General features: G+C 40.2%; 1 protein-coding gene across 2 annotated transcripts; it reads right to left on the reverse strand.

Moving 5' to 3' along the window:
* Positions 1–1,165: 1,165 nt before the first annotated feature.
* LOC5516177 (carnitine O-acetyltransferase) lies at positions 1,166–27,318 on the reverse strand. 2 transcript variants are annotated; one of them, XM_048731401.1, is made up of 13 exons: positions 27,221–27,318; positions 25,216–25,288; positions 24,701–24,973; positions 18,538–18,710; positions 15,902–16,233; positions 14,947–15,149; positions 14,702–14,802; positions 14,175–14,297; positions 5,698–5,820; positions 4,676–4,811; positions 4,354–4,416; positions 2,755–2,892; positions 1,166–2,123 (listed from the first exon to the last, which is right to left on the reverse strand). In XM_048731401.1, the coding sequence occupies exons 2-13, from the start codon at positions 25,282–25,284 to the stop codon at positions 1,926–1,928; spliced, it is 1,932 nt and encodes a 643-aa protein (XP_048587358.1). In that variant the 5' UTR covers positions 25,285–25,288; positions 27,221–27,318; the 3' UTR covers positions 1,166–1,925. The 2 variants fall into 2 exon arrangements, with proteins under 2 accessions (XP_048587358.1, XP_048587359.1); XM_048731402.1 differs by lacking the exon at positions 27,221–27,318 and adding an exon at positions 25,965–26,097.
* Positions 27,319–27,417: the final 99 nt, after the last annotated feature.

The following is a 27,417-nucleotide window of genomic DNA, read 5'->3' on the forward strand; positions in this document are numbered from 1 at the left end:
GCAGTGGGAGGGGAGAGGACCAGCGTTTCGGGCTATTTGTCAGGAACCAATCCAAAGTACCAGAATCCCGGGTTAAGACTTTGATGGTTTGCGTCAAGCCACATTTACGGCGAATAGTAGCTGCTGAGAGGCGAGTAGAGGTTGGGTTAAAGTCCCCTGTAACCGCTATTAAGCAGTCCGGGTGGGTTGTCAATAGGGTGTCGAAATGGAGCAGGTAGCCGCCATATTTGAATTTGGAATTCAAGCTCTACGCTTTATGTATTTATGCTGAAGAAAGGCCAAATTGTTGATTTTATTTCTGCATATTTTACTGTAGACTCTCTCTATTTCCAGCCGTCGCTTAGCCTACTAGTAGGCGTTTCTTGGTGTTTCCAACAAACTCTTAGGATTCGCAAAGCAGTAACTTACACAAAATCTGAGATCTTTTCATTGAGGGAGCTGAATAAAAAAACGGATAGGAAATAACCTTCTGTGTGACGGCGAACATCGGAAAAGATGGTCGACTTGGCTTGTTCCACTCGTGACGGAAACGCGTCCTTGTTCGTCTTGTTCAACTCGCATTTCTTGCTCAGTTTGTTATAGTTGATACTTTTGCATTTCTCGTCTGTATCGCACTTGTCATTGCAAATACCAATGTTTTCTGCTTGCAAAGTTGAGAAAGACAGTCCAGTCAGACGGATTCCGTCCACAGACTCAAATGTCTCACACTGCTGACCTGATAAAGGTGCGAAGAAGAAAAGCAAGAAGACAACGTCCAGTTTAAACAAATCTGTGGTGAAAAAAATGGCGTTTTTTGCTTATTTCTACTCAAGGTTTAATATGATGGTCCTTCATTAGTATTCACGGTTAATATCTAGTTTTTAACCTACTCCTGCTCGTTAGTATGCATCAAGCCCTCCCTGCTCTTAGTGAAATAAAGGACTTGCAATAACAATAGAAAAGGTGTCAGTCATATTAGTAAAATTCATTTGTATGTATCTGACTGGGAATGGTTTGGGATAGGGCACTCAAGCGTTAGGTATTCCTTATATAATTGTATGCACCGATCTTAAAAGAAACGTCGCAAGTGCTTATAGCGAATGAAAAATGACAATATTTTTTTACTAACAAAAACACCTCCCGAGGCTTGTCATATTTATTTTAGAGTACATGGAAGGGTGGATAATTCATGGGATAAGTGTGATATCATTTTTACCTTTTGCAGATAGTCGAGAAAAATTAAATACAATCTCTACAAACTAAAACCTCTTCTCTCTACACCTTTGAAAGGAGTGGCGATTATACAGTTGACGTGATTGATATGCAAATTTTACACACGCCAAGAGCTTGCCGGAGGGTCTAGCGGTCAGCAATCAATGGACATCTCAATTCAAAGCTCATTCGTGTTTGAGACCCATTGAAAACCACTGACCACAATAAAAATATGCTGTGTAAAAATGGAGGAGCAACTTCTTTCCCCCTTCCTCCCCTTTGAAGGGTTTTGTATGTCTATGAACGCCTAAATATTCCACCTTTTTTTCTAAAATGAGAACATATGAAACATCTTTAGATGATGATGATTTAGATTTTGAGCACAGGAGAACAAAAATCTAAAAGCGGCAATATATTATGCCGAGGTCACAGCGTGCTGTGCATGATGACGAAATTACCAGATTACCATAGCAACACGATAATTCGCAAAAGCGAAGATGACCTTTAACTCGGATTAATTAAATTTGATCCTATATCGGTTTGTTTTTAAGCTGGGAGGAGGTGTAGGGGGGGGGGGTGTTTATTAGAGAGGGGCTTTCATTAAAAATTAGTAGGCTTTGGGGGGGGGAGCGTTCATTACATAGGAGGCGTTATTTAGATAGGGGTCGCTTATTAGAGCATTTACGGCACGCGCGCGCATGGCGCCAAAATTTCCCGCGCATCTTTTATATTTTTTATATCGTCCCTAGCAACTGCATCTCATCGAGGCTTCGCTGCATTGCGGTCGCGAAGTGGCCTGGGTTCGTTGCTGGGTTACTATTGAAGGTCGAGACGCTGTACATTAATTTGTTCGGCTGTGGGTTGTAGCAGATCCCGTACCCATCAGGCACTGCGGGTCTAATCACTACCCAGCTTTCGTGCTCTAGTGGAACCTGTGAAAGAAACGGGCCGTTGATATTAGAGTAAATGTTTTTTTTTTATGTACATTATTTTCTTCGCCTCTTGGCATATTTTGTTGCCTTCACTTTACTCTATCAAAGCTGGTATAGTTGCATTTAGCAGCTATATTCTCGTGTATTTTTTATCATCCCCTGTCCCCTTTTTACTTTTATAACCAGCCCCTCCCCATTTTCTACATATCATTTCTTTAATTTCCTTCATTAATTTAAGATAAAGTAATCTGGAGGAGGGGAGGGGGGGGGGTGCTGTAAGAGCTATAAGTGGGAAATACTGAAAGCTTGAGTCTATGTTAATGGCAAACAAAGTGATGCCAATCTCATTCTCATTTCACCTCCCTTCCCCATCTCTTTGTTCAAGACTGGCCTGACTGGTAGAGAGCTTGAAGTGGAAGAAATTCTGATAGCTTGGGTCTATGTAAATGGCGAACAGTGTGATGCCCAACTCATTCTCATTTCACCTACCTTCCACCCCCCCTCTGTTCCGGCCCGACCTGACTGGTCAAGAGCTTGAAGTGGAAGAAATACTGATAGCTTGGGTCTACATAAATGGTCCAACTTAACCTCATTCCACCTCCCTTTCCTCAACTTTCTGTTCAAGACTGACCTGACTGGTGAAGAGCTTGAAGTGGAAGAAATAATGATAACTTGGGTCCATGAAAATGGCGGGAAGCGTGATGCCTGATTCGACGGCGGTCAGCTTGAGACCCAGCAAATGTCGATCCACAGCCTTCCCGTCAAGGGCCTGAAACAAAGAACACTCAGTAATTATTCATAAGATCCACAGCCTTCCCGTCAAGATCCTAAAACAAAGAACACTTATTCAGTAAAAAGTGGATCAGCTCTACCTATTCATAACGGACATGGGGGCGCGCAAATCTAACGGCTAGCTGCAAAGTCTAGGAAAGGTGTTTGAAGACACCAGCTTAAGTAATGCTCCGTGTACGAACTAAGCAACCCAACGGCAAATGCACGCTGGCATTTCAAAAAATGCCTTTGTTTATTCTAGAAATTTGATTGGCCAAGACAAAACTTTTTAGCATAAGATACAGATAACACAACATGATTCATAATATTTTTTAAATATTTTGGTTATAGGGTTAATTACTATGCCTGATCCAGCTTTTCAGGTAAATTCGACATGGGGAACCTTGTAAATATACGACGACTAACAGCTATTGTTCTGGCTTCTTCTGATTGGAACATCACAGAAAATCACCTGTGAGGTATATAGCAAAAGACATGTTTCACGCAATTTCTTCAAAATCTTACTATCTTCTATATGTCCTGCATGCATTGGTATAAAAAAGATCCTACGTGGTAAAGCTATAATAAAGCTTTTTGCCGCAGGACAATGGGGCTTTGCCTAGTTCTTATAGGGAGCATTACTTAAAGTCAGTCAAGAGTCAGTCATTCCCATGGAACAGAAGGCAGGGGTGTGCAGCTGCGCTCTCAAATCCACAAGGAAATATTAATAAATGTAAAACTACTCCTGAAACCAACCAAGCGCAGGCTACATCAGTCATGACCTACATTCCACCATTAGCTTGGACGGGGAAACTGAGACTGGGCAATAACGGGGTAAAGGGATTAGGGGAGGGGAGGTGGGGCTATTTTGGACCTCCGTGAGCACATTACTTTAGTTTCGTGAAAAAAAACATCTATATCCTGATACAAATATTATCTAAGATATTGAAATTTTAAGTTCAGCCGTTTAATAAATAGATCTCATTTGTGCGTGCGTCTGCCCTCTAATAGATGCACAGACGACGTCACAGCGTGTGAACGCAACGAGACGCAGTCGAGTTACGTGACTGTTGTTTTTCACACGCTGTGACGTCATCTGTGCATCTGTTAGAGGGCAGACGCACACAAAATGAGATTTATTTATTAAACGGCTGAACTTAAAATTTCAATATCTTAGATAATATTTGTGTCAGAATATAGATGTTTCATACAACAATAAACATGTTTTCTTATGTTACAGTCTAGTTTTGGTGAGCCTCTAATAATAACACAATGGTCCCTTGACCAATCAGAGCGCGCGGTTTCCGAGTGTAGTTGTATAAAATTCCTATAACAAGAAATATGAGAAAACTGCAGCGGTATATATTTGCGCTAGATATTGGCACATTGTACAAAAGCACTTTTAAAGAGCGGTGTATTTGGGTACGTTTCCTATTTTGGCTCCCGACATTGCACTTACCTCTTTGGTGTACGTAGAGTGATAGTTGATCGCTCTCCTCATCAATTCGTAACGCTCAGCTCTCTGTGAAATATTAATGAATAGTGAAGGGGTCCGAACGAGCACGGGGGAGGGGGGGGGGGGGGGAAGGCACGATTCCAAGGGGCCGACCGATATTTATTCAGAGCAAAGCACAAACTAGATTTAACTACGCTCCAACATGTTCAGCCACATAAAAAAAATATACGTTGGTCAAGGCGCTTTTGATTTCGCGGCGAAAACCATGAGACTGCAACGTTCAAGAAAATTGATTGGTCAGCAGGGCGGCTTGATTGTCCTTTACCGAGGCGTGTTTACTTGTCATCGCCCTGACAAACTCGTGCGTGGCGATAGATGCGCTCCTGATCGTTTCTGTTCGGCCGAGCTTGAATTGGCGAGTGGAGCCTGCCTCGTGGGCTGGGGCGACGTGTCCATGAAGCCTGCGAGAAACAAGACAAAACAAGCACTCGTGAAGGGCTGAGTAGGAACGCAACGACGACGGAGAAACAAGACAAAACAAGTACTCGTAAAGGGCTGAGTAGGAACGCAACGACGACGGAGAAACAAGGCAAAACAAGCACTCGTAAAGGGCTGAGTAGGGAAGCAACGACGACGGAGATGGCAAGGAGAATGGGAAAAAAAAATGCTTTGATGCATAGCGCCTAATACTAAACAAAAGATTGACACGTTTTAAATCCCCAAAAAGCAAAGATAATAAGTCTAGAACCTTATTTTTACCATAAGGAAAAATATATGAAAGTCTGATTTATAGCGCGCAACGTGACACTTTTCAAGTAATCGTTTGGAGAGAAGTGGCTGAAATGTGTCCGACAGAGTCCGCCATTTCTGAGTGTATTTCATGTCTGGCTCTTTGAGTTGTTTATTCTTTTATAACGTCGCTCAGTGCGCTAGACAAATGGTTTGCACTGTTCTGTTATAATACCAAAATGCACTGGGGTCACTTAAAGACCACTACCTGAGTCTTGCCATTCGATTCACGTGATTTTTGCGATTTACGTGTCTTACGTAAGGTCCCAAATAGGGCGGGCCTAATACATTAGCTAAGAAATCAACGTTGGGCATTTCGTACAATAAGATATTAAAGAAGGCCTATCACGTCGCCATTTTATGCTCCCGCTCAATGGCGAGTGACTCAAACAATCCATTTCCACCGGCTTATTCAAGCGAGTAACCAATACATTTTCAATCAAATACCGTCAATTGAGTATTTTTATTTTTGAAGTTTTCTTGCGATTGAACCGTTTTATTTCAATTATAAACAATAACAGAGGAGTGGTTGATCGACATTCTTTAACTGGTTCTGACCTGTAGAACGCCAGCTGAAGTGATATCTGGAACCAGGCGTCTGGACTTAGCTTGAGGGACTTGATAAAGTTTTTACCATAGCCTTGATATGCAAACAACCGGGCGTCTGTGTCCTTCACATAACTACGGAGAAAATGTGTGACGTCTGTTGAAGCCCTATGTATAATAACTAGCTTTTAATCTAATAACGGCTCTTAGCGTAATTACAACTAATGTAATAAACGGCTCTTAGCGTAATAACAACTAATGTAACAACTACCTCTTAGCGTAATACCAAGTGGTACTTAATGTAATAATGGCTCCCAAAGTAATACCATGTGGCTCCTAATGTAATAACTGTCCGCAAGTTGCAAAACGTGAGGACCCAGTGTAATAACGGGTCTTGATATAACAACAAGTGACTGGTTATGTGATGACCAAATCTGTGTACGTATTTACTGCATTAATTTCTCGTGATCCAATTGCAACATTTATTCGAGAGCGATGTATAAAAGCACATCGCTTTTTCAACAAGACTTTCATTTACTTCGAAATGGCAAAATATCCTTCAGGTGATCTAAGGCATGGCTCTCGAGATTATACGGCAAAATCACATAAAATGGCGTATCTTCAACACGGCAAAAAAGTAGAGTATTCTCAAATATACTCCGAGGGCGGATTTAAGTAAGATTCGAAATCTTCCTCTGTCTTCCTTGCGTCTTTCTCCTAGGGGTAAATATGCCCCTTTTTTCCTTAAGTATTCTCCGGATATACTCAAGACTATTAATTACAACGGTGGTAAGACATAAGGAGGACACCGCGTCTACTCGAATATTCTACAGTGTAAGATCTGCAATATTCCCCATGTCTTACGCGCATATTCGCATGTCTTCATAACCCCTCTTTGGTAACCCCCTTCTGTTCGTATTCGCATGTCTTCCCCTAATAATCCACGGATGTAAACTCGTGTATTCTACAAGTCTTCCCCAGTGGTAAGACATGAGGTCGACTCTGCGTCTACTCGAATATTCTACAGTGTAACATCTGGAATATTCCCCATGTCTTACGCGCATATTCGCATGTCTTCATAACCCCGCTTTGGTACCCCCCCTTTTGTTCGTATTCGCATGTCTTTCCCTAATAATCCACGGGCGTAAACTCGTGTTTTACGCAAGTCTTCCTCGGTGATAAGACATGAGTTAGACTCCGCGTCTACTCGAATAGTAAAATAAATGTAATTTTTCCACTCTTTTTTTCTGCAGGAAAAGGGACTACAAGGACTACAGTATGATGTTTGTCGCGATTATTAATCAAACCAATCACAATAGATAAGTCTGTAATTGTAAAATTAGTAATTATAATTTGCCATGCCTTTATCTTAGTACACAAGCGCCTGGATAGCTTTGAGTGTCTAGGCCCTCAACCCTGCTAGCAGAGCTTTCTTCCTGTTTGTAACTGTAGTATCTGTTCTTTCGCGTGTTCGTGTATTAACACACCCCTCTGTAACAGACGCGAAAGAACAGATATTGTTTCAAGATGTGGGTTAACAGTAGATAATCTCACGAAAAGATCAGAAAAAGACAACAACACGAGTGTTTAGCTCTGTAGCCAAGATGGAGGAGTGCATCCGGGACTTTATTGTTCTTACCACAGGGAACCCAGATATTGTAACATCCTTTCTTTTTTGAGGAAGTGAAACAGATACTTATAACATAACTAACAATTGTCCTTGCGTATAGCAACGTGCTGATAAACATTGTTCTCAGTTCTAGACAAAATGTAAACAATAAGAATAAAAGATACAATCAACTATTTAACATCAGATTAGTCTCTTGTTTTAACTCGTGACATAATCCCTAAGGTAGCTTGGTTGCGTAGTTGTCCGTGAGGATCTCCGTATGGGTATTATAGGTGGTGTCTGTTCCTCAGCAACCGCATTAGGTGTTTCCACTTGCGCTGGTGTTTCTGGTGATTGGGTGGTAGTGCTAGATTCCATTTCCGCGGGTGGTAGTACTACTTCTGGTTTCCTTGACGACAATTCAGGTAGAGTTTCCGAAGTTTTCCTTAGATCGATTCGGTTTCTTCTATACTTCTAAGAAGGCGTTTCGATGTCATATGACCTTTCATCGAGTCTCCTAACAACCACACCCTTTTCCCATTTTTTGTTGCCTTTTCTAAAAGGTTTCAGTCTGATAGTATCCCCCTCTTGCAAAATTCCAAGATCCTTAGCATTCTTGTTATAGTTCTTACACTGTCGTTGTTGTTCCAACTTGAGTCGACACCGGTCCTCCTCCAGAAAATCCATTCCCCTAGGTTGGAGTTGTACATCAGTCATGGGTAATATAGATTTAGTTCGACGATTGAGAAGGCGTTGGGCTGGACTGCTTCCTGCTCCTTGAGTTGGTGTGTTTCTTATCTCAAGGAGTGCTAGCTGGGGGTCTGTTTTGTCTTGAGCACATTTTGAGAGCACAGCCTTTGCTGCTTTTACCCCAGACTCAACTTTTCCATTTGCATTTGGATGCCCAGGTGAAGATAGATTATGCTCAAAGTCCCATTCATAAGCAAAGTCCTCAAACTCTTTGGCATCAAACTGAGGTCCTCCATCACTGACTAGTTGTACAGGAACACCATATCTTGAGAAGTGTTGTTTCAGTTTCCTAATCACTGCAGGGGAGTCCGTTTTCTTAAGAAGGTCAACTTCCCAGTATCCACTAAAATAGTCAACTGTTAGTAGGTAGTCTTTGTTGTTCCATGAGAATAAATCAACACCAACAATTTCCCATGGTGCTTTAGCTTCTATAGTTATGAGTGTTTCTTTCTGTTGAGCTTTAGCAAATGTTTGACAGGCATCACAAACACCCGCTAGCTGTTTGATTTCTGCAGACATACCAGGCCAAAATATGCATTCACGTGCACGTCTTAACATACTCTCACCTCCAAGATGTGATATGTGGAGATGGTCTTTGATCTCCTTACGCATGCTCTCAGGCCCGATGACTCGTTCTCCCTTAAAGATCAATCCATCATGTAAGGTCAGTTCATCTCTATAGGAAAAGTATGGTGTAACCTGAGTAGGCAGTTCCTGTCTCGAGTCTGGCCATCCTTTAAGAATGACTGATTTCAGAGTTTGCAGAGTATCATCCGTTTCAGTGGCTTTCTTTAGCTGTCTAAGCCTTTCTTCTCTAATTCTTAGGTGACCAACAGCATTAATCTTAGCAAAACTATCCTTGTGTTCAGTATCATCAGGCAAGTATGCACGAGATGAAGTATCAGCTATGTACATCTCCTTGCCCTTCTTATATACAACTTCAATGTCATACTGTATAAGTCTAAGCATCATACCTTGAAGACGCTTTGGGGACTTGTGCAGTGGCTTGCGTACAATCATTTCCAGTGGTTTATGATCACTATGCACAATGGTTTTCCGTCCAAACGTATATTGGTGGAAACGTTCCAGTGAGAACACAATTGCCAGGCACTCTTTCTCAATTTGCGCGAACCCGCATTCCGTAGTAGTAAGGGCACGACTGGCATAACACAGCGGCTTTCCTTCTTGTAGTAAAACAGTGCCTAAACCAGTGCTTGAGGCATCACATTGAATCACAAGTTCTTTGTCAGGATCATAATAAGCAAGTACAGGAGCTGTAGTCACTAGTCTCTTTATTTCTTTCATCGCATGATCCTGTTCCTCACTCCATTCCCATTCCACATCTTGTCTAGTGAGTCGACGAATAGGATCCATTACCGTGGAGAGTTGAGGAAGGAACTTTGCGAGATAAGTTACCATTCCCTGGACAAGTCGAGCTCCCTCAACATCAGTGAGGTTTTCCATTTTAAGAATGGCTTCGACTTTCTTCATATCAGGTTTTAGACCCTCACTTGTCACGACGTGACCAAGGAACTCAACTTCAGTGGTCTTGAACACACTCTTCTGGTGATTCAGCTTAATGTTATTTCTAGCACAAACATCAAGTAGATTTCTCAATTTCTCATCATGGTCACCCTCAGAATGTCCATAAACTAGAATGTCATCAGCCACACAGACCACTCCACGAAGACCTGATAGACTCTCCATGAGCTTACGCTGGAATATCTCAGAACTGACTTTGAGACCAAATAGGAGACGACACCAACGAAATCTGCCATTCACAGTGATGAATGTGGTCATGTAACTACTCTCTTCATCAAGTTCACAGTGCCAGTAACCATGAGCAAGATCAAACTTACTAAACAGCTTAGCATTGGCGAGCTCAGGCAGGATATCATCAATTGTCGGGAGAGGGTATATTTCCCTCTGAAGAGCTTCATTCAAGACTCTTGGGTCAAGACAGATCCTGAGCTGGTCATTCTTCTTCTTCTGTATAGAGATCTGTGAGCACCATTGAGTTGGCTCAGTTACAGGCTTCAGGACTCAAAGCTTGACAAGGTTGTGTAACTCTTTCTCAAGTGCAGGTTTAACACTGATAGGTACTCGTCGTGGTGGACTTTGAGTAGGCACAGCATTGCCATCAACCTTGAGATTTACTTTTCCTGAGAAACATCCTACAGCAGTGTCATCAAATACAGCTTTGTATTCAGTCACCAATTCTGTGAATCCATCAGCGACTACATGGACCTGCTTGAAGTTATCATAGTTGACCGTGATGAGCTTCATCTGTTCCGCTGCTTTTCTGCTAAGCAAGGGTGTTAAATCCTCTTTCACAACTTCAAACATGACATTATACTTCTTCTTCGTAATCAGATTTATAGTGATAATCCGACACTTTCCCACTGGTTTAAGAGTAGTTTTGTTGTACATGCTCAGTGTATTTTTCGATTCTTGGAGTTGTGTGTTTTGCGGCACATATTTCTGATTTATAACATTGACTGTGGCACCGCAATCAACCTGGAATTTGACTCTCCGTCCATATTTTAGACACATCTCAGCATATATGGGACCACTAGAGACAGAGTTAATTGATTCAGATATGACTGGGCATACCATTTCATCAGAGGAATCGGAGTCAGATCCGTCACCAACAGTATGTACTTGTTTCTTGCCACCCAAAATTGGACAGCAACTCGAGAAATGGTTGGGAGCCTTGCAATTATTGCATCTCTTCCCCCAAGCTTTGCAGAATTCCTTCTTTAGAGTGTGAGAATAGCCACAAAATTTGCATTTAGCAGCTTGACGAGGATTCGTGCCTCCAGGTTTACCATTACCGACTGGCTTGTTCCTTTGACCATGTGAAGCTCCTTTTGTTTTTTGCTTGTTTATATTCAATCGGTGTACCTCCTCTTCCTTTCCAGAAATAATCTTCAGTTGATCAGACGTTTTCTCATAACTGTGACAAATGTCAAGTGCTTTCTGTAGAGTGAGTTTTCCTTCTTGCAGCAGACGCTTTCTGGTATGATCATCTTTCACACCAAGTACCACTCTATCCCTCAGTAAGGGAGTTTTTAAGCACTCACAGAAATTGCAAGTCTCGGCCAATGTCTTCAGGCTTGCAACATAGCTGTCAATACTCTCATCAGGTTTCTGGACTCAAGTGTTGAACTTGTACCTCTCGAAGGTCTCGTTGGTTTCACCAAGTATGTGAGCATCAAGTTTGGTTAGTATATCTTTAGCAGTGTCAGTTTCTACAGGGTCACAGCCATTGTAGATTTGTAAAGCTTCTATTCCCATGGTAGAGATCAAGAGAGATTTCTTGAATTGAGGCGAGTGTGAATCGGCGTTAGAGACGATACAATAATGCTGCCACAGCTGTTTCCATATTTTCCAACTTTTCAACTCCATTCTTTGGCAATTTTACGGGCTCAGGCGGTTTAAAGGCATAACCCGGCTGAAAAGATGATGCTGCAGGTGGAGGAGCTGGAGGAGTCTCTTCAGATTCGCCAGTAGCAGGCATGGCACAGTACAGAGCAGTGTAGGTTCAATCCACGTGGTCTGAGGTCGAGAGTCGAGCGAGTTTTGAACGCGAATTTAGCAAGGAAATTCGTCAAAACACAGCCCACAACTTGAAGTTCCAGTTGAGATCAAGATAAATTAGCTAACCACGCTGCCACCATGTTTCAAGATGTGGGTTAACAGTAGATAATCTCACGAGAAGATCAGAGAAAGACAACAACACGAGTGTTTAGCTCTGTAGCCAAGATGGAGGAGTGCATCCGGGACTTTATTGTTCTTACCACAGGGAACCCAGATATTGTAACAGATATGTGACACAGTGAACAGTTAGAAACAAACTCTTTACAGGCCACAAATCTTTCATTCGCCCTTCTCCTCAGCCGTGCACGGCCTGTGTTCTTTTTTTGTTCTCCGACCCATGCGTTTGCTTCCTCGTTTCAAGATTCTAAAATTATTTTAAGGTGGTATGTGCGCTCAATTGTTTAAAGTTTGTTTAGAAAAGAATACTATTATAGCCGCGCTGATACGAACTTGTTGTAACACAGGTTTCATAATTCTTTCGAACACTGAAAAGCCAAATACCATGGACTAAAAATAGCTGTTTAGAGATTGAAAACAAGCAAATTGCCAAATGTATATGCCTTTTGTTTGAAAGCGTCGATATCGATGTACTCAAAATATTTTGATAGATCAAAATTACGTGCAAGCGCCGTCGAACTTGCATGACAACTCTTCTATAGATATATACTAAAAAGTATATGTTTTATCGAAACTTGTGCTTTCAATGAAATGCCAAATTCGGCAATAGCTGGCTTGGTATTTCAAACAGCTATATTGTTGTAACTGTGTTTGTTTCTGGCTATTTAGGATTCGATGGATTACAAATAGCAGGGCAACAAGTCTTGGTTTGAATTTCATTACGCTAGCGAATACTAGCGTAAGACACGGCGAATATTTTAGTAAACGCAAATAATCACCTATAGGAAAACCAGGGGAATATTTAGATATGCACATATAATCACCTTGTCTGCACTGCGGAAGACACGCGCTTACGCTAGCGAATAGCAAGTGGAAGACGCGGCGAATACTTCAGTAAACGCAAATATTCACCTATAGGAAAACCTAGGGAATATTTAGATATGCACATATAATCACCTTGTCTGTACTGCGGAAGACACGCGCTTACGCTTGCGAATACTAGCGGAAGACTCGGCGAATACTTGAGTAAGCGCCTGATAATCATAGGTAGAAAGACGTGCGGATATGGTACGTTATCGCTCCCCTCTACCCGTGTAATGCCTAGTGCACACTAGCGAAATATCGACATAACGACATGGGCGCGCGCACTCTTATCTTCGACATAACGACATGGACATAAGAGAAAAAAAACATGTTTTTTCTTTTATGTCATTATGTCCATGTCGTTATGTCGGGCTAAACATAGTGCGCGCGCCCATGTCGTTATGTTGTTATGTTGCTAGTGTGCACCAGGCATAAGACATGTGTAAGACACGGAATATTCTCTGGGGGAAGACGCGCGCTGACAAATGGAATATTCCGCGTTTTCTCCTAATATGCCACATGTCTGCGCTAGGTGCAAACTCGACTTGCCGTGCAAGGGGTTTAGGTATAAAAGCATGAAACTTGTAAAGCGAGTTTATCTTGTAAAACGGTCACAAAAAGTCTTTGGAAATTAAGGTCACGTGACTAAGAGGCGCCTATCTTGGATATTTTATAAATTGCTCCTGCCTCAGACCTTAAACTTAACCAAATGCTACGAAAATTGTATTAATTTATAGGTATTAGCTGTCTGCATAAGATAGAAAATTAGGATAAGTTTAGGAAAAACTTGTGATTTTTTTTTTTTAAAGTTACCCCAATTTGCAGTCTTGTGCAGGCAGCTAATACCTACAAATAAATACAATTTTCGTAGCATTTGGTTAAGTTTAAGGTCTGAGGCAGGAGCAATTTATAAAAAATCCAAGATGGCCGCCTTTTACTCACGTGACCTTGGTTTCCATGGTTAAAAGACATATTTTGTTGCCGTTTCACAAGATAAACTCATTTGACATTTTCATGCATTTTTCAACCCCTTGAAGATACACTATTTTGTGTGATTTTCCCGTATGACTCCTTAGAGCCATGCCTCAGATCACCTGAGCTTGTAGTCTTACGTAGAAACAAATCATTCAATCAAAAGGCAAGGCATGCGTTAGCATGTGTGCAGCCAGAAATAGTTCCATTATTGAATCACCATTTATCATCACTATCATCTTCAGTATCACCAACACTGATAAACAGTGTCCAGGGGCGGATACAGGGGGAGGGGGGGGGGGGGTGGATATCCACCCCGCTTTTTCACCAAAAGATCTGAGATCTATGTGAATTACAAGAAAGACTGGATCAGTTATAATCCGTCTATCCGGCCATTATCCACCCCCCATTTTGAAATCCTGGATCCGCTCCTGGTGTCACAATACCACCAACAAAATAAGCACCACCACCATCACCATTTTTACCATTAACAATCCCCTCGTTATACTAATTTCTCTTTAACGTTTGATCATATCATCGTTATTCTAATCGCTATGTATTATTTACAGTTACTTACCTGTCAAGACGATCCTTAGCTGTCTCCATGTTTTGCAAAGTACTGGGTTTAAGGTTCCACTTCATTTTTTGAGGTGCAGCAAGATCAGATCTATCTTTAACTTTAATTGATTTGTAGTCTTTTCTAGAAAAAGAACCATCTTTATTTTGACAAATCTAACCAAGTTCAAACAATTTTATAGAGTTCAGTGAGATATTCATAAAGTTTTTAAATAAGATTAAAGAGTAAAAGTCAGCCACGCCATTGTTATCATTTTAATAAAAAAATGATTGACATTATGCAAAAAAGCCTCGAAATTCCATAAGGAGATGAAAATGGATGGATATTGGATGATGGAAATTTCTCTTACTTGATATTCTACTATGAAAAAATGGTGGTTGACGAGAGATACTATAGCAGCATTGAGAGAAATTTTGGGTCAATCTCACGCGAGCTGCACTTAAAAATACCAACTTCTTGTTTGTTCTTTTGATTTGAAGAGGATGACGAAGAAAATACAGTTTTCAAAATGCACTATAGAAACAAACCTTTCTTTCATGATTGGATCCGACACTCTCTGTACTGTTGAACCATCTGCGCAGGTGTGTTCAAAACATCCGCCGCTGTTACCATCTTCACTGACTGTGAACTGTGAACATCATAATAAACACAACCACGGTATAGAAAAGTGTTGATTTGGCTAAGTTGACTAGTGGACAAGTAGGGGGTGGGGTGGGGGCACGTCCGTGGTCAAACAAATAACAAGGTTATTTGTCTGTTACGCATTACACACCTGGAAAGGCTTATCAAACCACCGGTTAAGGCTGTTATACTCGATGCCATCGCCATATGCATGGAGAGTCTGACATCCTGTGACGGAGTCCGATGGACACTCTGTGATACTTGGGACTTGTGTTGATGGAGGACAGGGTTTATCCAGACACAGAACGCATATACTGCTCTCAATCATCTTAAAGTTGGCTCTATTATTGCGATCTGAGTTGAATTGGAATGGAAATATTGACCTTTAGTGGAAGTAAAAGAAAACACAGGCACGCCTTTACTTAAGGCACCATCTCATTGTCACATGTGTACTTGCTTTTTCCCTGCTAACAGGTCTCTCATGTCACAGAAGCAAAAAGGAAGAGAGAACCACACCTGATCAGTCGTATTGACAAATAACATTATACTGTGGTTCGGTGTATTAACATTACACCTGAAAGCTGGTTTGCATGAACGTTTAATTTAGAGAATGAGTTTTAATGTTTACCTTCCGCAATCATAAGGCAATTCCGCCGCCACGAATTAGTGAATGAAATAATAATTGTCAGCCATCGAGCAAGTTATCAAACAACTTGCATACCACTGCGTGGTACAAAATAATGAATGTGAATTTGAGGATGACGCACCAATTTGTGTGGGGTTCATGGGTGGGGTAAAAAGGCCCTAAAAAATGTTTGTTATGTTTGTTAAATGTATAGGATTGTACAAATACCGGCAGCTCTAAACCGGTTTGGTTTGACCAGAAAACTAATAGATGACTAGAGCACATAGAACTCACCTAGTGCAATCCTAACAGGATTTTCACCTACAGTATATACTTTTGGTCAAATGCAATTTTAGTAAAATAGAAAATCCATGCCCTAATTTTCATATCCTCATAATTTTAGAAAGGGGGGGGGGATGGAACGGGCATCCTCCGACTCCTATATGAGTGCTACTGATACTACAGTGATAGTTTAGCTAACCTTTAGCCATTGCGTATCTTTCCTTGGCCCACACATCTCTATTCTCACTGGTGAATACCCCCACTGGAGGTTCCTCTGGTTCTGTGTTCTGTACAATCTTCAGTAGCTGGGCTGCTATCTCAGGCTCACCAAGAGGTTGTCCTTTACTGTCGTACACGTCAACTGAGTAGAACTGATTTCTATGAGCAACAACAATATGCTTGGCTTGTCCTTTTGCTGCCACATAATACTTGTCTCTGTTGAGTTGGGGGACACGGCATCCACAGAAGAAAAGTTTATACTGGTACATGTTGAGGGGTTTGTTACCCATCTTGTCAATGCTCAACTGATCACTGAAATGAAAATCATTAATCGGATCGATTTCATAAACACCAAGCTGGGCTGAAGAGCGGATTTTCTGAAAATGCATCAGGCAAAAAAAATATATATCAATGTCATGGAACTTTGTATGTTTGTTTTTGTCAAAGTTTTGAAACAAACCATTGTGATCAACAGCATGGCCAGGATGGCAGAAATTTTGGAGTGTTGTAGCTTCCTAGAGCGATAATGAATAGAGTGATAGCTTCCTAATGCATTTAAGCATACTTTCTACTCATGGGTTTTAATACTATCAATGTAAACAGGTATAAATATTGTTTTTCTGCCAGGCCTAGAGTGCTCGAAAATGACTAGCAGACAGAAACGCTGGGTATATACAATAGTGTATGGTTCCGGGTGCTCGGAAGTAAACTGGTGCGATTGATTGCCGCTTAAAAAAAAACGGGAGCTAAAGATGTTCCCTTAACCCTATTCAGACCGGGCTTTTTGAGGCTTCCTCTGACCGGGGGGGGGGGGGGGGGGGGGGGGCTCTTTCGGCCCCCCATCCGTAACTTTTGAACCATTGGAGCTATTATGACCAAGTTTTCAGAGAATCATTACCTGACAAAGAGGAACAAAATGGTATATTGCGTTGCCATAGCAACACAATATGACGTCATTTAAGTACATATGGTTATAAATAGCCTACATTTCGAAACTTTTGCATAGAACATCCAAAATCCAAATAAGTTATCATAATCAGTATTGGTATTCAAAAAGCGACCGATATTCTTCAAAAAATTGACTTTGTGACGTCACGATGACCTCTTTTAAATGAGCAGAAACGAGCAATATTTCTGTTTTTGTTAGATGTGTATTTCTGTATGTCTTTTTACGATAATCTTGCAGTAGACTTATAATATTAGTGACACTGTTTCTATGACAACAATTTATGACACCTGTGACGTCATTGATTGGCACGGTACCTTTAATATAGCATAAGTTTGCAACTGGACTTTTAATTAAAGTAATAATTTAAATATCTTTCCCAAAATGTTTTTTTTTTACTTTTTATTTAAAATAGAGGAATATAAAAATTATTTTGCCAAATTTAGATGTCAGTTTAAAAAAGAATAGCGAATTCTAGCCATCTTGGATCCGCCATCTTGAATCTGCCATCTTGGATTTAATGAAAGTTATTTATTTAAATCAATAAAAACTGGGTGGCAAAATCTGAAGCTTTCTAAACTCATTCTATTTTGTAGTTGGATTTCATGACCATGATTTGAAGAGTTCTCGAATTTGCAGTAAATCTCCATATACACACAATGATATGTGTGCACATTATGTATAACACAATTATGTTCCAGGAGAAGCTTACCCAGTTATCAGTTTTCTTTGCTCTTTCAAGTAGCTTTCCCTGTAGAATCTCCCGAATGCCTCCTTTCTTTCTAAACTCATTGACAAGCACTTGGGTGTTCTCAAAATCATCATCATTTATGAGTGGACGAATGGCATTTAAATACTTGTCCATTGTGTCATCTAAGGCAGTTTGTTTTTTTCTACTTTTTATTTAAAATAGAGGAATATAAAAAGGATTTTGCCAAATTTAGATGTCAGTTTAAAAAAGAATAGCGAATTCTAGCTAATTATGTGACATAAGCATCCGCCATCTTGGACTCGCCATCTTGGATTTAATGAAAGTTATTTATTTTAATCAATAAAAACTGAAGCTTTTTGACAATATTTCATCTTCTTTTCAAGTTGTATTAATGATTTCAGATGGATATGGATGTTTTTTTTTCTATTTCTACAAGCACTATTTCGAGAAGGACAAAAATTAACAAAAAAAACAACACCATACCTCCCCCCTAAAACTTTTATTGTGTTTTTTATAAACTTGGTATAAAACGTTTATATGAAATGGATTTACGTTGAGCAGGTCGTATTAATAGTTGATCTTAACGACTTAAAGTGTTTTGCCTAATTAAACCTTCATTAAACCAATGTCTCAAAACGTGGTTACTATGGTTACCAGGGTACACATATCAAAATTTTGTTAACACCAAACTGAACCCAGATAAATTTTAGGAAAAGTCATCAAATTTCAATGCTCTAGCCCTACTAGTTCAAGAATTATTACAGATCAAAGGTGCTGGGGGCCTTAAAAGCCCCCCCCCCCGGTCTGAATAGGGTTGAAATAAACGAGCCTACAAATACAACAGGCTAATGCTAAAAATCTCAACAAAGCTACTCTGTTTTCACAGAGGCATAAATCATACCTTTCCAACCAGTTCAACCTCGTTGTTGACATATTTCGTTTTACGGACTATACTTACTTGTCAACCATTTGCCTGAACTTCAAGACAGCTCGTACAAGTCTTGTTGAGTAACGGATGAAATCAAATCTATCCGAGAAGTTTTCCTTGGGAAAGCTCCACGAAGGATTAGAATTTATTACAACTGGTACCCTCACATCAAGATACTTAACGTTTTCCCACCAACCAGCCATCTGAAAAAGAAAAGGCCCGTAAACATGCATGACCTCTCTCTCACACTCGAGTCCAATGAGCTATCCACTTGGCCACGTGGCTCTCAGCCGAAGACCGAAGTAATAAAATTATTTTTAGCGGCGCGCGCGTAGCCCCATAGGCATAGAAATATGGTATAGGTATGCGACTTGGTTTTTGTGGTCATCGCGCAGGTACCCTGTGGTGTCACTCGCCAGCCAGCCAGCCAGCCAGCCAGCCAGCCAGCCAGCCAGCCAGCCAGCCAGCCAGCCAGCCAGCCAGCCAGCCAGCCAGCCAGCCAGCCAGCCAGCCAGCCAGCCAGCCAGCCAGCCAGCCAGCCAGCCAGCCAGCCAGCCAGCCAGCCAGCCAGCCAGCCAGCCAGCCAGCCAGCCAGCCAGCCAGCCAGCCAGCCAGCCAGCCAGCCAGCCAGCCAGCCAGCCAGCCAGCCAGCCAGCCAGCCAGCCAGCCAGCCAGCCAGCCAGCCAGCCAGCCAGCCAGCCAGCCAGCCAGCCAGCCAGCCAGCCAGCCAGCCAGCCAGCCAGCCAGCCAGCCAGCCAGCCAGCCAGCCAGCCAGCCAGCCAGCCAGCCAGCCAGCCAGCCAGCCAGCCAGCCAGCCAGCCAGCCAGCCAGCCAGCCGCGCGACTCCCAGGCCCCACTCGGCCCCAAAATGACGACTAAATACAAGCACGGAGCAGGGGAAAAATTTCTTGTCGATTATGCGATGATTATTTATTTTGCCTCAAATTTTGTGACTTAAGGATAAAGTCAACTAGAGGAGATCTACTAACATTCATTCACGCCAAGATTTATCTGGTTTTAGCTAGTAAATTTAAGCAAGTAACAGTTCACATTAAAAAGCGAACAGAAGCACAAGAAAGCGACCCAAAAAAACAATGCAAGGTGAGTTTCGGACGACGATTTGTATTGTCTATTGAGGATATGACAGTTATTAGGCTTTTTGTTGTCCTTTTTGTATGCTTTGAGAATGCGAGTACTTAACTTAGTAATCAAATTATTTGAGCATAACAGGTTTTGTTTTGACATTCTTCGTTTTATCTATATTCTTGATTTTGTTGAATAAAATACGATACAACAAAAACTGGAATTCGTCTTTAATAAGACTTCTTCAGGGCAGATTGATTGTGTTGAGATATTTCATAAAGGCTAACCAATATCGTGTTGCATTTGTCAAATACTGCTAAAGAAGACCGTTCTTGTCTTTATATCCTGTGCTCTTAGTCCTAAGAAGATACATATCCTTAGAAGATACAGCAGCATTTTCAACTTACAAGAGAAATTTTCCTTACCGAGGTTAAAAAAAACCCTATTTTCAATATGTATTGTTGTTATTGTCTGCATCTTGCATCTCAGGTGTTTATTTTTTTTCAAATAGTTGTGGAAAATTAGTTAGATTATAAATGGCTTGATAAAAGGTTTGTTTTGAAAGAAATAATAAATAGTTGTTTTTACTCTTTTATGAACCAGGAACTACCTGATGGCCAAGATGAATGCTAAAGACTGGAAGACATGGGAATTAAAAATCATGTCTTGAAGAGAATAGTGGGATGTTCTTATTCACTAGTCATTTGATACCCCCACACCCATGGTCCCAGGGAAGGGTGGGGGATTAAACTTTAATAAAAGCCTGTTTCCAAGTTAAGAGTCAAAAACAGTCAATACCACCACCCCTCTTGACATATTCTGGTTAAAAAGTGGTCTAAAACCCCACATTAACCCCTGACTTCTGCGGGACCATAAGGGAGGGGGTGCAAATGACTAGTTCATTACTATGTGATTCAGCAGTACACACTCATAGGTTTTTTTAGAACAAGATACTTATATAATATAAAACTAAAAACAAACTTTTGCTTTTTAAATAATAAATCTGTAAAGAAAACAGTTTTCTATCAACCTAAAGATAATGGGAAAGTGGATATTTTAGAAAAGTACTGAATATAATTATCACATTATTGTTATTATATTTTCTTTTCAAACATTTAAGGAAGAGTCATATTTCTTCCTTTTTCTTCTTCCTGTTGACTATTTTTATGCAATTGATGCTCTTTACTATTTCCCCTCTACACCAAAAATAGATTTGATTTTTAAATTAGAAATTTTCATTTATAACTTTACTTATATTTTCTTTTTAGGATTTTCTTTCCAAGTCTCTTGCCCATTACATTTATTTTAGATGTTTAGATTTATTTCATTGGAATAGTTAGATCCAGGGTTTCTCAAAACAACAAAATATAATGCATTACTGGATGTATATTTGTAGATATTAATTCCCATGGGGATGGAAAATCACCACTTAAAATGGTACATTAAAACTTCAGCATTGAATCTTATCTAAAATTGTGTCTGACACTATATTCCATCTTTGAAATCCTGTTTCATCCATTGTTCTTCGCAAGAACAAATCTTGTCAGAATGTAGCTTTACAAATGTACATTAATGGAACTTTTATTAACCCATTGACTCCTGGCTTTTTTTGAGCTGAATTTACAAAATTTACAGACTGAAAACAGATACCTCCCCCCCTATTCTGAGCTTTATACAGCCCGTAAAAGTCAAACACAGCTGCACCTAGTCAGCGGTATCCAAGCTTTCCAACAGTGCTTTGCGGTCCCCAGTTTTAATCCCTCGTCGTTGTGCTGAAGCCAGCACAAGTTGATGGTTGCTTGTATTTTTCATCAAAAATACAGCTATGAGCATATTAGGAGAGTGTCTCAGGACAACATGAAGTCTTTTGGGACAAAATTGAGTGTTTGCTTATGGATATTTGTAAGCAAAGGTGGATTCATGATGATTTTTTCTTGTTTGGCTTTGCCTGGATGAGAAAATAATTTTCTAATGAATCACCACAGCTCTCCTAAATGCTGTCTTTTCTGAAACCAAATTGATTCCAAAATTGTTTATACTGCTATTCTGGGTCTGTATGACCTGGAATTGATTTGTTTGGCTTCGGGGTGAAAAGACTTCTAAAAATCCATCTGACTTTGGTGAGAGGAGTGTTGACTGGCCTTCCCCTCGTGAATATTCCCCTGGATCTCCCAGAATGCTTTGCAATACGTAAAGACATCTTCGTGGTTGTACAATCCTTCAAGGAGTGGACATTGTGTTTTGAGGCCATGGAAATGTACCTGGAGGATCAGAATAAAGGTATCTATTTGTGTCTTGAGCTGTGTTTGCTGATCTCTCTCCCTTGTGTGGTATTTTGAGCGTTTTATTGAGAGGGGTGATTCTGCTTTTCTCACCTTGTTCGATTTGAGATTTGTCAAAGAACCTGTGCTATTATTTGGCTTAAAAGTAGATGTCAACACCTTGGTTGGATGCATATCTGCAAGACCATTTATCCCTTAGACTGATGCCTGCGTATCTTCATCCTGTTGTGTTTATTTTGCATTTATGAATTTTTGGGGTTGTGGGTACTTCCCAAAGCCGGTACAGGCCGGTTAAGGGGTCAATGTGTTAAGGGGAAGGGTTTTTTTAGGGCAAGATACTTAAACTTTATAACACTAGCAACAACCTTGTTCTTTTTCAATAATAGGTTTCTGTTCACATAGCTTGGATAGCAAAGACATGGCCTCTTTAGAGGCCTGTGGTGGTGAAAGGGTTAAGATAATGGGAAAGTGGAAATGTCAAGAAATGCTCAATCAAATTATTTTCATTACTGTTATATTTTTTTCACCAAACCTTTCAAGTTGAGTCAATTCACTTTATATCTCCTCTCCCGTCGATTATTTTTTAGTCAATTGATATTCTTTGATTCCTCTCTACCCCAAACATAGATCAATGAAAGGGTTTGGTTTGAAATTAGAAGTTAGTATTTTCAATCTGTTTTTTCTTCATTGCATTCATTTGGGAGTAGGCCACCAACAACAAGGCCACTATATGGTAAAGTGGGGTGCACCAATATGTAATGCATGAAAGGAGATTTATTTTTGAATTTTAATTTCCAGACATTTTTCTGAATATTCGGTCCAATGAAGGAGAGAATCGCCACTAAATTAATACATAAAAAATCACAGTATGGCAACTAAACAGTCTAAATATATTATTTTGAATCTTTGGAATGCTGTTACATCCATGACATTTTCTGCACAAGGGCAAAGCTTGTGGGAGTATTGTTTTGATTAAAAAAAAGATATTCATAATGGAACTTCTATGATGGGACATAAGAATTTACCATTAGACTCTTGACAACTTTGACAGCCATATTCACACCAAGAATTGTGTTTGTTAACTTTGATGCACTGCATAATTTAAATTATTGAATAAGGCCTGGATCCATTTGATTGGTACAATAAATAAATCTCAGTAGAGTGCAGGATCCTAGATCCCCCAATAATACCTTTGATCAGTCAACACAAAAAATGTTTATGCTGGCTCCGCTTTTAGGCAGTGCCTAAATCTATATATTATTACTGCTTTGTATTGAACCCTTCTTGTCCTTCGAAAAGTTTTGTCGAGCATGACGAAATAATAAGTACTTTAAATATGTTTGACCCTACAGAGAACCTCAATAAAGCTCTGAAACTGCTGCAACTTGATTTCCCGTTAAAAGGAATCGGATGCGGGCAAAAATACGCGACTCGAAACGGGAGCGTGTTTACGTGAGCTCCATCGTGTGTTTCGCTACGAATTGCAAACACTTTTAAAAATCACTAACTTAACGTTACATCGACTTTATTTTTTGTTTAACAAATCCCGAAGTCTTTTGATTATTTAGATATTATTTTTTATAAGTGATTCTAAACTAGCGCCTCATAAAGACCAAAGCCCGAAGTATATCCGAGCAAACCTCGCGAAAGGGGTCACTCATTGTGGTCACTTTACACACTTTTTCAGCGTGATGACATAGCAGCTACTCACACATGCGAACATGCTACAAAAAGGAGTATCACAAATAATTATTTTATTTTATTGCTCACGAGAGGAATATACTGATTGTTGCTGTCACAATAACTATTGACACTTCGAAACTATGTGACTTGGAATTTGTAGAGACAAATAAAACGGTTTGGGTTAGCAGTCTGAAAGTTAATGTTAAAATCAGTAAGAGAGGGGGGTGAGGGTTAGCGGTGATGCGGTTTTGCCTTAAATTTGGCGCGGTTTTTCGGTTGTTCGTATTTTATTTCGCGGTATTGCTGTGTCTTTAGACTGCGAGGATTACGATTATTGACTTATTTTGACGCGTTTTGGCGTTTTTCTAAGCGGTTTCCGTTTTTTGTGTGTGCGGTTTCGCCGTTTTCTCACCCCCATTACGACCCCTTCAGTAGGGCCACCGAATAGTCCCCAGAAATTTCAATATGCTCGCAGTTTTCGGCTAATGCCCGCATGCTCGCGCATTTTTTTTCCGCCTAAAAATGCTCGGTCTCGCATAAAAAACGAGTGCTCGCAAGCTCGCAAGTGCTCGCCAAAGACCATTCGGGGGCTCTTCCTTTAACAAAATAGTTTTTCAGAGAAATGGAAATTAGTTGCAGAAGTTTTAGTAGGAAGATTCCAAAACCGCTTTTCGCTTTCGTAAGTAGGAATAGCAACAGAACAAAATTTTGTACCCTCTGATTAGTCAATACATAAGCAATGCTATGAGATGGCGTGATTTTAGACGCCATCTAAGAGTAGGCCAACAAAAAAAAGTTCTTAAAGAACTGGAAGGTATGAATGCGCTAAAATCTCGAAATATCTGTCTAAAAACAATGTTTAATACATTATTTTCCAAATGCAATCAAAACCATCGCATTGGCTTCCTAAAATCAGCCGATGGAAATGGATGCTTTTTCACACTTGGTACTTTGCTAGGATGACAAAATGGCGGCTCCCAGAGGCTGCTTAAGGGTTTTGACAGACTAAAACTCCATTCTATTTTGTAGTTGGATTTCATGACCATGATTTGAAGAGTTCTCGAATTTGCAGTAAATCTCCATATACACACAATGATATGTGTGCACATTATGTATAACACAATTATGTTCCAGGAGAAGCTTACCCAGTTATCAGTTTTCTTTGCTCTTTCAAGTAGCTTTCCCTGTAGAATCTCCCCGATTCCTCCTTTCTTCCTAAACTCATTCACAAGCACTTGGGTGTTCTCAAAATCATCATCATTTATGAGTGGACGAATGGCATTTAAATACTTGTCCATTGTGTCATCTAAGGCTGGGACTGGCAGTTTAGGGAGATCGTTTTCAAGAGCCATCATGGATAGATGTCGTGGCATGAACTTCCCTGTGGCACTCATAACTGGCTTTGACATTGCATTGAGCTGAGGAATAGCATTCAGAGTATTTAATATCAATTATCGACCCAGGTGCACGTCCATGTTTTTCTCTGACAATCCCCTGCTGCGGTTATGATTCCGCACTTTCGACTAAAAAATGTACTCCAAATTATTTCTAATTTCATAATGTTCATCTACTGACAAAAGGATGATGCATTTTAGTAAGAGATACAAAGGCAAAACAAGTATTATTCACTCAAAATCTATAAAATATGACCAGCACTCACCTTTGCCATCTTGGCAGCGAGTAGGCGGAACCTGTGACCTTTGGATGCAACCCTGACAAGCCGCAACATGGTGCTAAAACGTAACGAATTACAAACTGTAGTAAGACTGCATGGCTCTATATGTACGTTCATATATCGATATCTATTCGCACAGTTCCTATTTCTTTAGAGGTTCCGGGCAATCAAACGGACGATGCAGCATTGTGTCGTGTCTTAGATGTGTCTTGGTGTCCATCATGTACGTATCGTAAGATCTGGCCTGAGACTCGACGGTAGATTACAAGTTTGCTCTCCTTGGTGGATAAGGTTCCCCTTTCACCTATTTTTTTCTGGGTGCATTCTAATTTGAAAAAGTTTATACACTGAAAATTAAGAACATGCTTAAAATAACTTTCAGCCTTAAAATGATCCAAAGAAAGGCCCAGCCTCAACTGAAAATTAAACGTTATTATAAAAAAAAGCGCTACACACGCAACAGATCAGCAGAGAGTTTTCCAAACTTCCCTACTTAAGCGGCATAACACCTACAGCTATCAACAGAGGAGTTTTGTTTGTATTTATTTAAAAAACTCCCTTCTTTGTTACTGTATTTTAAAAGGTTTAGTTACAAGTTTCTTTGAATTACAGTTCTTCTAATGCGCCATAGAATCTTAGTTCGCGTAATACTACACTCAACGCTCGTTTACAGCTTTGTCATCCACAGCTTGTCAATTAGCAGAATGTCTAGCTCGAGGTTCACTAGTTCTTACCTCCTTTGCTGCAGCTGATATTACAGGTATAATTGTATTACAATTATTTTATAGCTCTTCCATGCGCGGGAGGATATGTGCTTGCGTGCGTGAAAAACAAATAACAAGTAAGATCTTGAAGAATTCAAAAGGTTTTTACATTCTTTTATTTTTAGCTCCCTAACGAATTCCCGCTGGTATGTCCATGGGGCGTACCTTGACTTAAAGCATCATCTTATTATCACGTTTATTTGTTTTTTCCCTGCTAACAGGTCTCTCATGTCACAGAAGCAAAAAGGAAGAGAGAACCCCACACCTGAACTAGTCGTATGGCGAAAAATAACACTACACTGATGTCAGGTGTATTAAGGGGCTGGACAATAATTATCAGGACGGGGGGGCTGTAAAACAAGAGAGGGGGGCACCAAGTGAGAACGTTGCAAACTTTGGGGGTCATCATTAACTTCTTCGCATAAGAGGGGTGAGGGCTTACTTAAATGGACATCAAATGTTTGTTTTATATCCAAATTTATTGAAGTTTGGGCATACTTTGCGCGCAAATGGCTAAAATATCACATTTCCCATTAAACACAGAATCGACGCAAACTTTGAGAACCTCCTCGCAGTCTCATTTAGGATCGCACAGATCTATAAATCGTTATATATTCAATAATTGTTTTATTTTAAGCTCCTAACTGATTCTTGCTGAAATTTGTCTGCCAAATCGAGGATGCTAGCAGGCCACGTAAGATTTTGGGGGTGCAATGCAAAAACATTAAGAAAATATTTGGGGGCACGGCCAAGCCCCTACTGGTCATTTCCTTATAATATAATTGCGGGCTACGATACAACGATTTGCGGATGTTTCGTTATTTGAAATAAAGTTATACACTGAAAATTGAGAACATGCTAAAGATAACTTCCAGCCTTAAAATGATCCAATGAAAGGTCCAGCCTCAACTGAAAATTAAACGTTATTATAAAAAAAGCGCTACACACGCAACAGATTAGCAGAGAGTTTTCCAAACTTCCCTACTTAAGCGGCATAACACCTACAGCTATCAACAGAGGAGTTTTGCTTGTATTTCTTAAAAAAACTCCCTTCTTTGTTATTGTATTTAACAAGGTTAAATTACAAGTTTCTTTGAATTACAGTTCTTCTAATGCGCCGGAGAATCTTAGTTCGCGTAAGACCACACTCAACGCTCGATTACAGCTTTGTCATCCACAGCTTATCAATTAGCAGAATGTCTAGATCGAGGTTCACTAGTTCTTACCTCCTTTGCTGCAGCTGATATTACAGGTATAGTTGTATTACAATTATTTTATAGCTCTTCCATGCGCGGGAGGGTATGTGCTTGCGTGCGTGAAAAACAAATAACAAGTAAGATCTTGAAGAATTCAAAAGATTTTTACATTCTTTTATTTTTAGCTCCCTAACGAATTCCCGCTGGTATGTCCATGAGGCATATGT

The sequence above is a fragment of the Nematostella vectensis genome, chromosome 8 (genome assembly GCF_932526225.1).
Source record: "Nematostella vectensis chromosome 8, jaNemVect1.1, whole genome shotgun sequence".
NCBI lineage: Eukaryota > Metazoa > Cnidaria > Anthozoa > Actiniaria > Edwardsiidae > Nematostella > Nematostella vectensis.

Bases quoted from the DNA above. Each gene is read 5' to 3' on its own strand.
- LOC5516177 (XM_048731401.1), bottom strand. From the start codon at position 25,284: ATGTTGCGGCTTGTCAGGGTTGCATCCAAAGGTCACAGGTTCCGCCTA. The intron at 14,298-14,701 runs GTTTGTTTCTAT...TTCTTTTTCTAG, and splicing joins GATCCAATCATGAAAGAAAG to AAAAGACTACAAATCAATTA. The intron at 4,417-4,675 runs GTAAAGGACAAT...AATATTTCACAG, and splicing joins TGACAAGTAAACACGCCTCG to AGAGCTGAGCGTTACGAATT.